The sequence below is a fragment of the Cololabis saira genome, chromosome 8 (assembly GCF_033807715.1).
Source record: "Cololabis saira isolate AMF1-May2022 chromosome 8, fColSai1.1, whole genome shotgun sequence".
Taxonomy (NCBI): domain Eukaryota; kingdom Metazoa; phylum Chordata; class Actinopteri; order Beloniformes; family Belonidae; genus Cololabis; species Cololabis saira.
Genome location: NC_084594.1, coordinates 12055809 through 12072891, shown reverse-complemented (window position 1 = coordinate 12072891; position 17083 = coordinate 12055809). Strand labels below are relative to the sequence as shown.

At 37.6% G+C, this 17083-nt stretch overlaps 2 protein-coding genes and 1 long non-coding RNA gene across 4 annotated transcripts in view; 1 reads left to right on the top strand and 2 right to left on the bottom strand.

The window, feature by feature from the left end:
- tox2 (TOX high mobility group box family member 2) overlaps positions 1-17083 on the bottom strand; it is a 570456-nt gene that overhangs the window by 203605 nt on the left and 349768 nt on the right. The window lies entirely within an intron of this gene.
- LOC133449276 (uncharacterized) lies at positions 24-2098 on the bottom strand. The gene is made up of 3 exons (XR_009783023.1): positions 1979-2098; positions 218-266; positions 24-125 (listed from the first exon to the last, which is right to left on the bottom strand). It is a non-coding gene; the product is annotated as an uncharacterized LOC133449276 (long non-coding RNA).
- tbc1d20 (TBC1 domain family, member 20) lies at positions 6293-16927 on the top strand. 2 transcript variants are annotated; one of them, XM_061726769.1, is made up of 8 exons: positions 6293-6664; positions 6829-7014; positions 8444-8524; positions 9342-9528; positions 9700-9801; positions 10899-11040; positions 12953-13131; positions 15366-16927. In XM_061726769.1, the coding sequence occupies exons 1-8, from the start codon at positions 6625-6627 to the stop codon at positions 15628-15630; spliced, it is 1182 nt and encodes a 393-aa protein (XP_061582753.1). In that variant the 5' UTR covers positions 6293-6624; the 3' UTR covers positions 15631-16927. The 2 variants fall into 2 exon arrangements, with proteins under 2 accessions (XP_061582753.1, XP_061582752.1); XM_061726768.1 differs by having other exon boundaries at positions 12935-13131.

Genomic DNA, 17083 nt, shown 5'->3' with positions numbered 1-17083 from the left:
CTGCCTACCCCCCCGACCTCGTGTCCCCCTTCTGCCCTCTTGTCCTCTCAAGTTCTCTCCCCTTGGACTTCCTCCTGGCCTCCCTCTTTGTCCAAAATCATTTTCATTATTCCCAGCATCAAAATCTAAGAGAAATGGAACAATCATATAATGAGACACCACAAACGATGAGTTACTTTCTGTTTTATTTGGTTGTCATATTATTCTTAATAGTTACCGTGTGGAGGTACTCTTCTCCCTGTTCTTAAGCGCAACCTGTCCATGATCTATAAAATGATAGTTGTTTAATGTTAGATTAAACAATTAATTTACAAAGGCAAGAGAAGACAGTGAAAGTGAATACACATTTAAACACACTACAAGAGAAGAACTATATGAAAAAAAGAGCAATTTGTGTTAGTGGAAACAGATCCTATCGGGTAACATGTAGGTTGCATCCATCTTTAAATATATAAAAAGAAAGGGGCAAAATATTCTCATACTTCAATTGCATGATAGTAGGCAGAGGTGTCAAGTAACGAAGTACAAATACTTTGTTACCTTAATTAAGTAGAAATTTTGGTTATCTATACTTCACTGGAGTAATTATTTTTCAGACAACTTTTTACTTTTACTCCTTACATTTTCACACAATTATCTGTACTTTTTAGTCCTTACATTTTAAAAACAGCCTCGTTACTCTATTTCATTTCGGCCTTTAAAAAAAAAACTATCTAGTTAAATTGCTCCATCCGGATAAAGTGAATTTGGTTGTGGTTGTTTCAGATGTTCTTGTCCAGTTTTGTTCTTACATCCGTTCCCTCAGATTCCTGCAACTAAACTTGGATGTACATTCCAATAAAGGTTAGGATAAATGATAAGTTTGACTTTTTGCATCATTACAATACTTATAGGCAACTAGTCATCATATCTCCTGCTCTCTGAAACACATGTTAATTCTCAATAGTACACATATATGGTTCTTTAATATATTTGCATTATACTAAGATGCATTCATTTTCAATGGCTTTTGTCCTTAATGGCTTTTTTCCCCCTTACATTACTTTTACTTTTATACTTTAAGTAGTTTTGAAACCAGTACTTTTATACTTTTACTCGAGTAAAAAACTTGAGATGATACTTCAACTTCTACAGGAGTATTTTTAAACTCTAGTATCTATACTTCTACCTGAGTAATGAATGTAAATACTTTTGACACCTCTGCCGACGAGCCTCTTCTCAGTGCTGGATGAAGGCTGATTTATGGTCCCGCGTTACACCAACGCAGAGCGTACGGCGTAGGGTACAGGGCGACGCGCAACGTACTCTGCGTCGATTTAACGCGGAACCATAATTCCGGCTTGAGCCTGCAGCAGAAGTGCATGGAAAGTGCGCCCTCTAGTGGACCTGATTCTCTGCTTGGCAGTTTAAGTTTCTGTTTACTAGTAACTAGTCAAGAAGATCCCAAGTCACCCGGAAGTTCGGGAAGTTCCCCGCATTTAATTCTCGACTCCCTGATCCCATCAAGTCAGATACTTTCTCCCAGAATCCAGATCAAGTGGCCAAGATCGCACACAGTTGTCTCACTCCCCTGACAATTAGCGAGGTGAGGCAGGATGTTCAGAAACGCACCTTTCTGTGGGCAACAATTAAAAACAATAGTCCTCACACTATTACACTACACACTAGTGTCTCCCTGAAATGCATTTCTGCAACTTGGGATGTGTGGAAAAGGAAAACAGATTTTTCACCAAACGTTTGCGAGTTTACTTATAGAGCCGATCTGTCATTACCAATATACCTATATAATTTTTAATGTAATTATTCAAAACTGCAATTCATCAATTTAAGTAATCCTACATTGTTAGTAATATGATGCAATGTAGACAATAAGTTAATAGCTGTTGCTTAATCCACGTATATTATGTGCGTTGTCAATAATAATGATTCGAATTTAATTAAATTTGAGAATAAAAGAAAAAGAAACTAGATAACCTACCTTGACGGAAATCCAACTTGAGAACACATTAATATCTGTGAACAAAGTTAAACCTGTCTCTAAAGGTTGTTTTGTCCAGAGCTGTTGGGTGGAGGCTGATCTGCTCCTCTTTCCTCTCACTCTTCCGCTCAAGAGCTGCTTATAAAAGCATCTTAGGTTTCGTTTTCGTTTCGGCAAAAACAAGAAATAGGCTACGCCTGTGAGGGGAAATCTGTCTAGAAACTATGACTCATGGTCACATTAGCAGATGATTAAAGTGTGGATCAGGATCACTGCAAATTAGGTGCGAGAGAAGCCGCGGTGTAAATAATGCTATGAGAATAGAAGTCATATATTTATAGAGGCATCAGGTTTGGGTGATGCTGTGTTAAAAATGCTTAAAATATTTTATTTGATTATCTAATTTTTTTTTATTTATTTATTTGCACAATGACAACAGTAAAGTTTTTTTTATCATACAAGGACAAATAATTTGTGCAGGAGAGGAAAAGAAGCCCGAAGGGCTTATAAAAAATCCTCCCCCTCAATACAAAATCACCAAAACAAATCAATCAATAGAAAAAGAATAGAAAGGAAAAGAAAAGGTAAAAGAAACAAAGAAAAATACAATAAACACCCAAACAAAAATATCTATAATATCTATAATATAATATTTCATTTTAGTACGAATAGCCTGTTAATTGTGCATGTCTATATAAAAGATACCCCATTAAGTTGGTCCTAAACATTTTTAAGGATGACACTAACTTAAGAGATCTATCTAAACAAAGACATAAAGACATATTTATTAACATTCATTTAATTCCATCCATAGAATAAATTCTTAATTGATCTTAAATTGCTTAAACGCATTTTGTCATTCATTTTAATAGATGAAGGAAGGTGAATTTAAAGTTGGAGTTGCCTGACACATTGCTGGAAACATTTGTGGTGGTCTCTCCCCGTACCTTAAATGTAAAATGATACATAGAGATAGAGTTTAAAATCTTCCTGCTGGTTTACAAAGTACTGAATGGTCTTGGACCAAAATACATGCTTGATCTGTTAGTTCCTATGAAGCTCCCAGACCCCTGAGGTTCATCTGGATCTGGTTTGTTGTGGTTCCCAAGAACCAGAACCAAGCAAGGTGAGGCAGCGTTCAGTTATTCTGCTCCTCACCGGTGGAACAAACTTCCTGTAGACCTGAGGTCTGCTCCAACTGTCAGCTCCTTTAAATCAGGCCTAAATACATTACTGTTTACTGAAGCATACTCTTAAATTAAATTTTTACCTGCAGTACTCTACTGCCCTTAATTTTTAAAAACGTGTGCTTTTTATTAATTCACTCCTTTTCTTATCATTTTATTTCATTTTATTTGTTATTTACTGTTTAGTCTTACTTCTTTTAATGTTGATGCAAATCCATAACTGTCAAGTCTCCAGTTTTGGCCGGGAAACTATCATATTTTACTCCTCTTTCCCAGCATTCTCTCGTATTAGTATTTTCCTGTAAATTTCCAGTTTTATAATATAATAATTTTTAAACAGCAAACTGAATGGTCGTTATTCTCGCGAGAACTGCCACCTGCTGTAGTCTGGGTGGCAGTTCTCGTGAGGTTAGTGGCAACAACTGGAACAAACAGAGATAGATGGATGGATGTAACCAGAGGGAAGATATTTCTGACAAAAAAGAAGAAGACTTGGTGTAAATATCTCAAAAAAATATTGGAAACCAAATTTACTTTCCTAAAGAAACATGCGTCTTTGTCATCAGTCGGTGAATGCCAGAGAGCCACATGAATGAAAATGACAACGTAAAAAAATGTAAATGTTTCACTTGAAGACAATTCACGTGTATATAAACTATAAATATCTAAAATAAATAAATGTGCTTTAATCCACTTTTGTGTTTTCATTTAGGCTCTATTATATGAATTACATACATAGGAATGTCCACAGCATTTCAGTGTCAACAAAGATAGGTGTATCAGATTCTCAGCACATAAAAGTTTATAAAGGTTTGACAGTTAGTTATTTTAGATTTCTCGTAAATCTGTCTTAACATGTAAGATACTGTTAGTTAGTTAGTTAGTTAGTTAATATTTATTTCGGTCAATCACAAGCATAAAAATCAACAAACAAGATGACAAACATCCACAGGTTTTTCCCTGGTTAACATTGTGATTATTTTGACCGAAAAGTTCTGCGCTTGAAGCATAAAGCTTATCTTGTCCACCTTTTAACATAATAGAATATACAAAAAGAACAAATGAAGTATCATGAGGTTACACAAAATAATAATAATAATAATAATAATAATAATAATAATAATAATAGCTGTAATAACTGTAATTATAGTAATAGTAAGAGTAATGATAATAATAATAATAATAATAATAGCTCTGAAAACAGAAAGTGATAAGATGCTAAAGAAACCGACAAAACCAATTTAGGTTGTCATTTCATCGCGTGCATGTGTACATTCTTCTTTGTTGCTTATTGTGCTTCTATATATGTGTCCATTACCTTTGCTTTGAATAATATCTTGTATGCTTTTATTGAGTTTGCTAATTTAAGGTCGTTGTCTAATGAGTTCCACAGTTTTTCTCCTAAAGCGGGTATACATCTGCCCTTTGTATTTGTTCTTATTGCTGTTGTCTCAAACATTACTGTTCCCCTGAGGTCATGTTTGCCCTCTCTTGCTCTCTTGGCTTGAACAGTTCCTGCATGCAGCCTGGAAGTAAATTATTATAAGCCTTATATACAGGACTGTCTCAGAAAATTAGAATATTGTGATAAAGTTCTTTATTTTCTGTAATGCAATTAAAAAAACAAAAATGTCATACATTCTGGATTCATTACAAATCAACTGAAAAAGGCTTGCAATATTTCAGTTGATTTGTAATGAATCCAGAATGTATGGCATTTTTGCATTACAGAAAATAAAGGACTTTATCACAATATTAACATTTTCTGAGACAGTCCTGTATATTTATGGTTATATTTATTTTTGTTGCTATGTTTTATTTTCTGTTGCTAGATTGTCCGATGGGTGAGGTAGACCTGACTAAATGTAGCATTTTCTTTGTTCTGCAGCAATATTGCTGCAATAAAGCATTTGAAATACACTTTAAATATTATTGTTTTGCTAGTATCATTCCGCTTGAAATTATGGGAAAATGCATAATTTAGTGTTGAATAACTTGCCAGGCATGTGCACCCCCTCTGATCTGAGATGCAGCCCTAGTCATCATTTTCTAGAACCGGCCCTGACCTTATATATTATTACAGTGGTGTTCAGATTAACTATATCTTGCAATTTAAGTGTATTGTTTTGAATGAAAAGTGGGTTTGTTGATGCAAGATAGTCAGCCAAGTTTACAATTCTAATTGCTTTTTTTTTGTAAAGCGGCAGAAAATTTCCCGTATTTTTAAATCCAAAATTTGACAGGTATGTGTAAAGCACTTTGCATTACCTTGTGTTGAATTGTGCTATACCAGGGGTCGGCAACCCGCGGCCCTGGAGCCGCATGCGGCTCTTTAGCGCCGCCCTAGTGGCTCCTGGAGCTTTTTCAAAAATATTTGACCTTTTCTTCTTCTTTTTTTTAAATTTTTTTTCTTCTTTTTTCCCCACTTTTTTCTCTTTTTTTCTTTTATCTTTTTTCTCTTCTTTTTCTTCCTTTTTCCTTTCCTTTTTAATCTCGACATTTCGACCATTTTCTCAACATTTCGACTTTTTTCTCAACATTTAGACTTTTTTCTCAAGATTGTACTTCAACATTAATCTTGACATTTCAACTTTTTTCTTAAAATATCAACTTATTGCTCGACATTTCGACTTTTTTCATGAAATTTTGACTATTTCCTCAACATTTAGACGTTTTTCTCAACATTTCGACTTTTTTCTCAACATTTTGACTTTTTTCTCGAAGTGCATAATGAAAAGAAAATCTCCCCTCAGTTATAACTAATATAAAAACATGCAGCATGTGTTGTCTTCATTCTAAGGCTTATACTATATATATTTTTTGCAGCTCCAGACATATTTGTTTTTTTTTTTTTTTTGATCAAATTTTTATTTTATTTTCACTCAAACAGAAAACCAACAATCACTGAATATGTTACATCAATCCCCCCACCCCCACCCTACCCACCCGGACACACATAAAATGAAATAAACTATTACAGACCAGGACAATTATCTGACGGACATATTTGTTTTTTGTGTGTTTTTGGTCCAATATGGCTCTAAAACATTCTGGGTTGCTGACCCCTGTGCAAATTAACTCGCCTTGACTAAGGCTCTGATTTCCCATTCGACCGCGAACGCAGCATTAGCGGGGAAGCTAATGTATATGTGGTCACTTCCGCCGATGTAAACATATGATCGCCTTGCTGTTTCGAGCCCACATTGTTATCTGGTGGGGTTTTAATGGCATAAATAACAATGGCATCTTTGCAGGATACACATCTTTAGCAAACAGGAGCAATGTGGCTTCACAGCATAGCAAAGAAACAATCCCACCGTGTTTGTATGAGGCTGCTCTTCTCGGACTGCTAGCTGCTTCCTTCCAGCTGAAAGCCCAAATCGGGATCGTTTAGGCTAAAAGAAGGATGGCCACTCATAATATCTAACCAGGACGACCTAGAAGAAGAAGTGGAGGAAAATGGAGAAACCCAGTAGTGATGTCGCACCGTCGCCGCAAGGTAACCGAGTCCCAGTGATCACGTGAACGCAACTGCTTCCAGTCAAGCTGATTGCTTTAATGTGACAACGAAATACGTCTTAATGTCTGCTGCAAAAGCTAAAGTAACACGAATGTTGAAAAGTGTGATGATAAACGGATGAAGTGGGGTGTTTTGTGTGCCAGACGGGGACGCCAGGCGGCAGCGGAAGAGGGCGGACATCGCGCAGGCCCTGGCCGTCAGTCCCGCGGACGTCGCCGCGCTGCGGAGGATGGCGATCAGCGAGGGAGGGCTGCTGAGCGACGAGATCCGCGGACAGGTCTGGCCCTGGCTGCTCAACGTGCCCCCGACGCTGCTGGAGCAGCAGCCAGGTACCGTTCATCCTTTAACATGCACACAGTGGATTATTGTTTTATGCAGCTGCACACCTTTACAGTGGTTTTCACTATGCATGATGAGTGTTGACTTCATACCTGTCAAGTTTTGGATTTGAACATAAGGGTCCCACCAGCCTAACCCAGGTCCAGTATCTTACATTTTAAAGGAGCTTGAGGCAGGATTTATGAAAAAAATGCGTATACGTTTTAAGTTTTCTAGTAATAATGTCAGATGAAGCGTTCCAAACCAAAACGAATGAGCCCTCTAGCATATCTCTCCGTTGCCTTGAACAGGCTGTGTGCTGCAAAATGTGCTGCAATTCCGGGCAGGAATTTCCCGCGCTGTCCTGCGGATGTGACGTCAAATGACGCTGCATGCGCGTTCTCCCGTGCCGGCTTCGCTGTTGGCTGCAGTAACCCCGACGGTCGTCTCATTTCTTATTCTTGCCTCAAGCTCCTTTAAGAGAGGTTTACAACAAATCTAAAATATCGACCTGTCAACCACTTACAAACTACAATTAAAGCTGCAAGCAGTGATGAAGGGGCCCTTGCGCGTGCAATTTTCACCAATAAAGGTCAAGGACTCAAAACCGAGTCCGATGACACCACCCATGACTCTTTATGTCAAACCATTCAAAAAAAGGCCCTAATTTCGTCGGAAGAAAAACAAGGATAAAAAAAAAAACTCCTACGATACAATAGAGCCTTCACACTGTCAGTGCTCAGGCCCTAATTATGTGCTCAGAATTTGATAGGCCGACCTTTGTTGACCCTGAAATTCCTGACATTCTTATGTATGTAATTCCTATAATAGAGCCTAAATAAACACAAAAGTGAATTAAAGCACATTTATTTATATTAAATATTTTCAGTTTATATACACATTGATTGTCTTAAAGTGAAACATTTACATTTTCACTCATGTGGCTCTCTGGCATTCACTGATTGACACAGACGCACGTTCCTTCCCCTGTGAGAGACACTAACATCGCCCATCCTGCTCATCTTTAGGAAAGTAAATTCGGTATCCCATTTTTAGAGAAGCCTTTGCTTTTTTGTCAGAAATGTCTTCTCTCTCGTTACATCCATCCATCTCTGATTTGTTGTTCCGAGTTTGCTCCCGTTGTTGCCACTAACCTCGCCAGAACTGCCACCCAGCCTACAGCAGGTGGCAGTTCTCGTGAGGCTAGTGACCATTCAGTTTGGAGAGGCACAATAATGCTTTTTAAAAGTTATTATATTATAAAACGTAACATTTATGGGAAAATACTGATACTGGAGGATGGCGGGAAAGAGGGGTAAAATACGGTAGGTTCCCGGCCAAAACGTGAGACTTGACAGGTATGATTAACCCCAGTCTAAGCAGGTGCAAGGTTTCCCACTTGCAGAACAGTATTTACTAAAGGTAATTTGTCTTATCCAGAAACGGTAGAGCGGGAAAACAATAAGGACTATAACCAGGTCCTGCTGGATGTCCAGCGCTCACTGAGAAGGTTTCCACCGGGTAAGTAGGCTCAAATACTACTGCTGATGATTGAATATGAATATAATCTGTGCATTCACCATGTACTGTATAGCATTAAGACAATGTTATAATATAATGCAATCCAAATAAAGAGTACTAGGATACTAAGAGGTATTCTTTTAAAAAGTGTTTATTCTAATGCACTTCGACATATATCAGTCGTTCACCACAACATCATACAACTCACAGGACTTGAGAAAACCACAGAAAAACACTTTCTTTCCTTTGAAATAATGCTTTGAAATAATGCTGTCTTTCAGTGTCTCTGCCATTGCTTGCTCTTCTGGTTTTCAGTAGGTGTTTTGCGTACAAAAAATATTGCCATCCCTGCGATTTGTTGGTGTAACACTTTCTTTTGAATGATTTACACCAGCTCTTTTTTTTGGGGGGGGCGGTTTCTGGCTGGAGGTAAAATATCCAACTGTAAAGATTTTAGCCTGTAAAAGTGCTGATCTCAATACAATTTGTGTTGTGTTTGCTGTTGATAGTCATAAGGTGGTAAGTTAAGGTTTTCACTTCAAAATAAAAGTATGTAATTAATAAATTGAAAAAAAACTGCTGTTATTCAGGTTTTTCCATCTGTTATTTTGAAAAAAATACACATGCTTATCTTTAGAGTAGTATAATCTGTGAAGAAGTCTGCCGTTGATCCGTTTGTATTTGTAGTATATTTTGTATTTTTCTATATGGTATGTATGAATGTGTATATATAGATTATAAGAAAATAATATCTTAAGTTTGGATTCCCAAAGATCATAAAAACTAAGAGCATTTCATATTTGGTGGATCTGTGCAGGTATGCCAGATGAGCAGAGAGAGGGTCTCCAGGAAGAGCTAATTGACATCATCCTCAGAGTTTTGAAACGTAACCCCCAATTACACTACTACCAAGGATACCATGATATTGTTGTCACCTTCCTACTGGTGCTGGGAGAGCGCCTGGCAACTGGTCTGGTTGAGAAGCTCTCCACGCATCATCTCAGGTACCGTTGACCAAAATTATCCAAAGGGTTGTTTTTTAATTTATTTATTTTTTTTGCAATCCACTTTTTCAACTCCAATTTGTATCTATTGTGTCCTGATAGATTTATTGTTTCAATGAAAAATCTTTAAAATCTTACTGTTGTGGACCTGTTTTTCTTTTCTTACCGCAGAGACTTTATGGATCCTACAATGGACAACACCAAACACATTCTTAATTATCTCATGCCCATCATTGAAAGGGTCAACCCTGAGGTGCACGACTTCATGCAGCAGTAAGAGTATTTCTTCTTTCTACATGCAAGATCGAATCAGTTTTACCCTCGAAAGAGAATTTATAATAATACACGAAACCTTATGAATCCTTTAAAGCTTTATTATTTGCTCTAATCGTCAAACAGTACCTCGATTCTCTGGGCTCTTCGGTCCAATCAAGCCTCAGAAACCTGGTTGTCGGGTTTGACCAGTCTATTTTTTTTTTTTTTGCACAATGATAACACAGTAATTTTAACATACAAGGACAAATACATTGTGCAGGAGAGGAAAAGAAGCCCGAAGGGCTTATAAAAAATCCTCACCCTCAATACAAAATCACCAAAACAAATCAATTAATAGAAAAAGAATAGACAAACAAAAATATCCATGAAATGGCAATTTCATGGATATTTTTGTTTGTACTTGAATGTCTATGTCTCCTGATCGTCACGCTAGACAATTGAACAGAACATGGTTTTATCACTTGAGGAACATTTTCAAATGGATTTCCACAGGTTAAAACCTCTTCTTGGCCCCTAAAATGTCTTTTAAAACTTGGGGTGACGTGACCTGCCCCTGCATGTTGCTGAATTTTTTGATTGTTTTAAAAAATAGCTGAAAACACTTTTATTTCAACAGGCTTTTACTTGACTACAGGTAGATTAACTGGCTTTTATTGTAACTGTTTTATGTATTTTTTTTTCTTTTTATTATATGTTTCTTAATTATGTTACTATTTTGTTTCAGTATTTCAGTGATTTTTTTTTTTTTAGATTTTTTTTTTTATTTAATTTATTTATTTACTTATTTAAATATATAAATGAATTTTACTTACTGTGATTCATGGTGTTCAAGCTTGTAAAAAAAATGTTAAGCCTTCTGGAAACTCAAATGGAAAGATGATTTAATTATAAGTGAACATACTGCGTGCTTAAATGCCACACAAATCCTCTTATGACAGTTTAAGTGTCCACTGTAAATAACGCGTCATTAAGCCCTTTACTTGGAGGGTTAATGTGACAGTTGGTCTTCACGCCCGACCTACTGTCACTGACAACTGATTTTTTTTTTTTTTAAGTCATTTTCTGATCGGTTTTCTTTTCTTTTCCCCCTTCAGGGCTGAGGTAGGGACAGTTTTTGCTCTCAGCTGGCTGATCACCTGGTTTGGCCACGTCTTGTCAGATTTTCGCCACGTCGTACGGTTGTATGACTTCTTCCTGGCCTGCCATCCTTTGATGCCCATCTACTTTGCTGCTGTGGTGAGTTTCACGTAATCTTTACTCCTGGTTTTCAGGGGGGACTAACTTAAAAACCGGCTCTCATATACAGTCCGAGTTAGTTTTTCTAAATTAATTATTTATTTTCAAAGCTCTAACATTTATAAATATCATTTTAATCTGTTGATATGTAAAGCTCATATATATCCTAAAGGGAAATGTCCTTTGACTGGAGGCTTTGCATCCCTTTGATAGATTTTTCACACCTCAAACACACACCGTAGAATATTTTACCCATACTGTACTTGAATATCCTTGAATGATAAGTTCCCCTCCAGCTGTCTCAAAACTCTGTTTTGTGAATTAGTTGTAGCCACACACACGACAGAAAATAAAAAGGTCCTTCCATAAGCAGTTGTCAGATGGAGAGGTGGCGTTTTCATTTACTGTGTACACGTTTAAACCTGTAATGCCAGATGTATCATATTTGATGCATGAATTTCTGAGACCTTTATAGCATCCTCTTAATCAAAAAAGGAGAAAAAAAGTTTCATACAAACCCCAAACATTTTTAAAAGAAAATAAACTAAACAGAAAATACCTAAATTCACTTAATGTATTCATGGTAAGGAAAATAATTGTTTTAATACAAAATTAGAATGTTTTTGATTTCCAATATATAACCAACACTTCAAAGAAGAATACATTTAGCATTTTTTGTGTTATTTCATATTTGAGACTTTAAAAGGTTAAGTCTGTTGTGTATTTCTTTCTGGAAGATTTACTTAATTTACTGTACAGATCAAAATATGAGTCGACGCTAGGAATGGGCGATATTTTACCGCTCACGATATACCGTCAAAAAAATTCCCCACAGTAAGAATTTGTCATCTCCCGGTAAAAACGATAAATTCCCGTTTCTTTTTGTTTAAAGCCGGATTTATGGTTCTGTGTTAAATCCACAAAGAAAGAAAGAAAGAAAGAAAGAAAGAAAGAAAGAAAGGATGGATCAATTCCCGTTGATGACGTGTTTGTGTAACAAACATGACGGATCTGAGAGCGAGGAGTCATTACACGTTTGTAGTACAGGTGTACTAATTTAATTGGTTTTTATTAATTCAATTTAATTGGTGTAGTTTAGTAGCATTTAGTATTCTTTTAGAGCAGTGTTTTCGGGGCTCCAAAGACTGAATGTGGTGATAGATTTATAGTTAAAAAGGTGGAGTTGAATTGGTATTTTTTCTATCGTCATTTTTATCGTTATCGGGACAAATGCCAGAAATTATCGTTTTTTTTAGTCCATACCGCCCATCCCTAGTCGACGCACTTACGTTGCTGGCTCAAGATGAAAAATCTGTAAATGTTACATTAGAGGGCAACAGGAAAGGTTTTTCTTTTCCAAACAAGAGTTTATGTTATGTATCTTTACAGAGATAAGACAGATATAACTGATTTTTTTTTTTTTCGTGATATCAAAAACGAAAGGTTTACTTCTGCAGCATGACAGCTACTGAGTTTTTGCACTTTAACACGAGAAGACTAAAGGAAGACATAATGACAAAACCTTTCGTTTTTAATATCACGAAAAAAAAAATCAGCTATATCTGTCTGTAAAGATACATAACATAAACTCTTGTTTGGAAAAGAAAAACCTTTCCTGTTGCCCTTTAATGTAACATTTGCAGATTTTTATAGTATCACGTATGCTCCAAACTTCTCCAGGCAGCACAACCTTGAGCATCCACACAGACGTATACGCAGCTTTTTTCAAACCACACACACCGTGGAATATTTTACCCACAAGCACTGTGCACGTCATCTGGATTTATGACATGGTTGATCATTTGATATATCCTTGAATGATAAGTTCCCCCTCCAGTTGTCTCAATACTCTGTTACTGATGATGTTGATAAGAGCCTCTACTTTGGCCGACAGTTTGTGTGCCTGTTTCAGATTGTGCTGTACAGAGAGGAGGAAGTGTTGGAGTGTGAATGTGATATGGCCATGGTTCATCACCTGCTGTCCCAGATTCCCCAGGATCTGCCGTATGAGACGCTCATCAGCCGGGCAGGAGATCTCTTTGTCCAGTTCCCGCCCTCTGAACTGGCAAGGGAAGCTGCCGTGCACGAAAGGTACTCAAGTCCTTAGGGTCAGCACATCTGAGCACATCACCCTGACAGACTGTACCTGCTTTAGTAGCCTGACTCACTCGTTTCCCTTCAACTGCATACGAGCACTCTTATGGCGCTTTTCCACTAGAACAGGGGTCTGCAACCCAAAATGTTTAAAGAGCCATATTGGACCAAAAACACAAAAAACAAACATGTCTGGAGCCGCAAAAAATTCAAAGTCTTCTATAAGCCTTTGAATGAAGGCAACACATGCTGCATGTTTCTATATTAGTTATAACTGGGGGAAGATTGTTTCTTTCATTATGCACTTCGAGAAAAAAGTCTAAATGTTGAGAAAAAAGTCGAAATGTCGAGAAAAAAATTCAAAATGTCGAAGAAAAAGTTGAAATGTCGAGGAAAAAAAGTCAAAATGTTGAGGAAAAAAAGTCAAAATGTCGAGGAAAAAAAGTTGAAATGTCGAGAAAAGAGTAAAAATGTCGAGAAAAAGTCAAAATGTCGAGAAAAAAATTGCAATGTTGACGAAAAAGTCAAAATGTAGAGAAAAAAAAGTCACAATGTTGACAAAAAAGTCACAATGTTGACAAAAAAGTCAAAATGTCAAGAAAAAAGTTGAAATGTTGAGAAAAAAGTCGAAATGTCGAGAAAAAAGTCGAAATGTCGAGAAAAAAGTTGAAATGTCGAGAAAAGGAAAAAAATAAGAAGGGAGAAAAAAAAAAAAAAAAAAAAGGTCAAACATTTTTGAAAAAGCTCCAGGGAGCCACTAGGGCGGCGCTAAAGAGCCGCATGCGGCTCTGGAGCCGCGGGTTGACGACCCCTGCACTAGAACCTACTCGGCTCGACTCAACTCGGCCTATTTTCTTTTCCATAACAATTCAGCTGGAGCAGAAGTAGGAGGGTTGGAGTGAAGCTGCTTTGACGTATTTGATTGTGTGATCTAAACAGAGAAGACAACAACGCTAAAGATATAGAACCTGGAGGAGATGCTAAATGTGCCGCTGGGTCTGTGGCTTGTGTTTTGATATCCAGTAAAAAAATGAGAGTGAGAGAAGCTTCAAGCGGCGACGTTTTTTTTTTGTTTGTTTGTCTCAGCGCTGTTGAAAAGTCTGTGTGGAGCCGCGAGCAGCTATGAAGTGACAGAGCTCCTGGTGGATCTTGTCGTTCCTTATCGCCCGTCTAGATCCCTTTTTTAATTCTCTCCTTAGCCACCAGGTTTATGAACATCTGCACCTCAGAGTTGGATCATGAAACAGACTTTTGCGCTGCCATTGCCTGTCGAATAAAATAAACAAGAAGCCGCGAGTCACTCTTTCCCTGATTTCCGCCTACTGACTCAGATACAGCCCCACTCAGCCGCTTAGGACCTCGGCAGAGTAATTACCAGATGTGTCAAAAGTATTCACATTCATTACTCAGGTAGAAGTATAGATACTAGAGTTTAAAAATACTCCTGTAGAAGTTGAAGTATCAACTCAAGTTTTTTACTCGAGTAAAAGTATAAAAGTACTGGTTTCAAAACTACTTAAAGTATAAAAGTAAAAGTAATGTAAGGGGGGAAAAAGGCCATTAAGGACAAAAGCCATTGAAAATGAATGCATCTTTGTATAATGCAAATATATTAAAGAAGCATATATGTGTACTATTGAGCATTAACATGTGTTTCAGAGAGCAGACGCATACAAACCAATAGGGTGTCTGAATGGTATTATGTTTATACTTCTCATCCAACCACAACCAAATTCACTCTATCCGGATGGTGCAATTCAACTGGATAGTTTTTTTTTTAAAGGCTGAAATGAAATAGAGTAACGAGGCTGTTTTTAAAATGTAAGGAGTAAAAAGTACAGATAATTGCGTGAAAATGTAAGGAGTAAAAGTAAAAAGTTGTCTGAAAAATAATTACTCCAGTGAAGTAGAGATAACCAAAATTTCTACTTAAGTAAGGTAATGAAGTATTTGTACTTCGTTACTTGACACCTCTGGTAGTTACAGAAAAAGTATCTACTCGGCACGTTAGAACCCTAGTGGAAAAGCGGAAAACCGAGTGGATGCGAGTCGAGTCGGGCTGAGTAGGTACTAGTGGAAAAGCGCCATTAATTGTTATACAAAGCGATATCTGCAGTTTAGTTTTCTCTGCTTTTCACAGAAACCAGTTACCTGCCAGTCTTTCATTAACCCTTTCACTTTATTTCTTTTTCTCTCTCCCTCTCTGTATATCTGTCCCTTTACCTCCTAAGCATGGCATCCTCTACCTTTAAGGACTTTGAACTTGCATCTACGCAGCAACGGCCGGACTCGGTTCTTCGCCGCAGACGCAGGCAAAGACAGAGCGCGCTAGGAAACTCCACAGATAACGCAGTAGTGGCAGTGGCCCAGCCTTCGACGGCGCGGCGGTTTGTCCGGCTGGCCGTCATGGGCCTGACGGTGGCTCTGGGGGCGGCGGCTCTGGCCGTCGTCAACACCGCCCTGGAGTGGGCCCCCAAGCTGGACTTATTTCCTTGAACTACCTTTTACCTCAACGCTGCAACTGGTTTAGACTGCATCAAACTGGCGCCTCTGTTTCACAGAGCCATTTAATGACTTAATCCATAAGTTGTCGAGTCTCTAACACTGTCTGAACACAAAGCCCAACGTGTTCCCTGTCCTCTGATGTTATGGAGGAATGCGTGGAAACATCCTGCTCTTCGCAGAGCTCATGAGTGGATCGGTGTCCCGAGGGTCGGTGCTCTGGAATGAAGAATCCTTGTTATGATGAAGAGGCTGTGGTAGCTGGTGTCATCATTAGAGTTTATTTATATTTCATATTACAATATCTGATGGTGTTAGGCTTAAAAAAATTCATGCTTGACGGTCTCACTACTTTTGAAACTGCTGCCAACTTAGAAAGCTGGAGAGAATGTGTGTGTGTCTGTGTGTGCGCGCGTGTGTGTGTGTGATCACAAACTGTCAGCTATTTTATATCTGAGACCAAATAGAGGATTCTTTGACTCCTCTCTATTTATAATTGTTTAATTTAGGTGTGTAACTGTACAGCAACATGACACACAGGCACTTTTAGGGCAACTATTTTACTGTTTCTGACATTGTACCCCCTTAAGTTGTTTGAAGTCAAAAAGATAATTGTTTTTGAACTGAGCATCTGTAAAACATGTTGGCGCTTCTGATAGCATTGATAATTTTTAGCTCCTGGCTGTTCTTATCAGCGTGACTCATCTGCGAACATAAATCAACAATATAATTGATGTTACCAAAGTAAATTTACCGTTACCGACTTTTTCAGTATCCCAGATTTTTAGAGTGTGTTTTTCTCCAACCAGAAATCAAACAGTTATACTTCATCAGAAAGGCTTAACAGCTTTCTGATTTCTTAAACGTTTGGTTAAAATACCTTGAAAATGTGTCTGTGTGTCATGCCCCAAAATGAAGTGTTTATTTTTTATTTTTTTGTTCTTTTTTCACTTGTTCTGGAGTACAAGATCAAGATAATTATGGTTCAGCTCAGCAGTATAACTCATTCACTCAATGCCTTGCAACAGAACATATTGAAGGTGAAATAAAAAAACGGAAAGTCATCAGCAGATAAAACATGAGGGACCCAATTTGCACTAATTGCATTATTTTCTTTGCAAGAACACTAGTTTTACCAGGGCTTTGCTCGCTGTTGTTGGAAGGCTGCTCCTGTCTTAGAAACCCACCTGAACCTTCTTAAGACTGCTAAATATTACACTTTGAAACATAACTTAAGCTTGATTTAAACACGTGCCACTTAGTAAGCTGGATTGCATTCCCGTTGCTGGTCAAACACTTTAAAAAAATATATACATATTTTTTTTTTAGCTCACTGAATATTTAAATGGTGGGTTCTGTAGGATTCAGTGGTTTGTTGAGCAATTGAGTAAATCTTGTGATCATTACATCTTGCTTGACATAAATCCTCCTAATAAGTCCATTGGGG

Coding starts and splice junctions, on each gene's coding strand:
- tbc1d20 (XM_061726768.1), top strand. CDS start 6,625: ATGGAGAAACCCAGTAGTGATGTCGCACCGTCGCCGCAAG. Junction 6,665..6,828: donor TGTCGCACCGTCGCCGCAAG/GTAACCGAGTCC, acceptor TTTGTGTGCCAG/ACGGGGACGCCAGGCGGCAG. Junction 9,802..10,898: donor GTGCACGACTTCATGCAGCA/GTAAGAGTATTT, acceptor TTCCCCCTTCAG/GGCTGAGGTAGGGACAGTTT.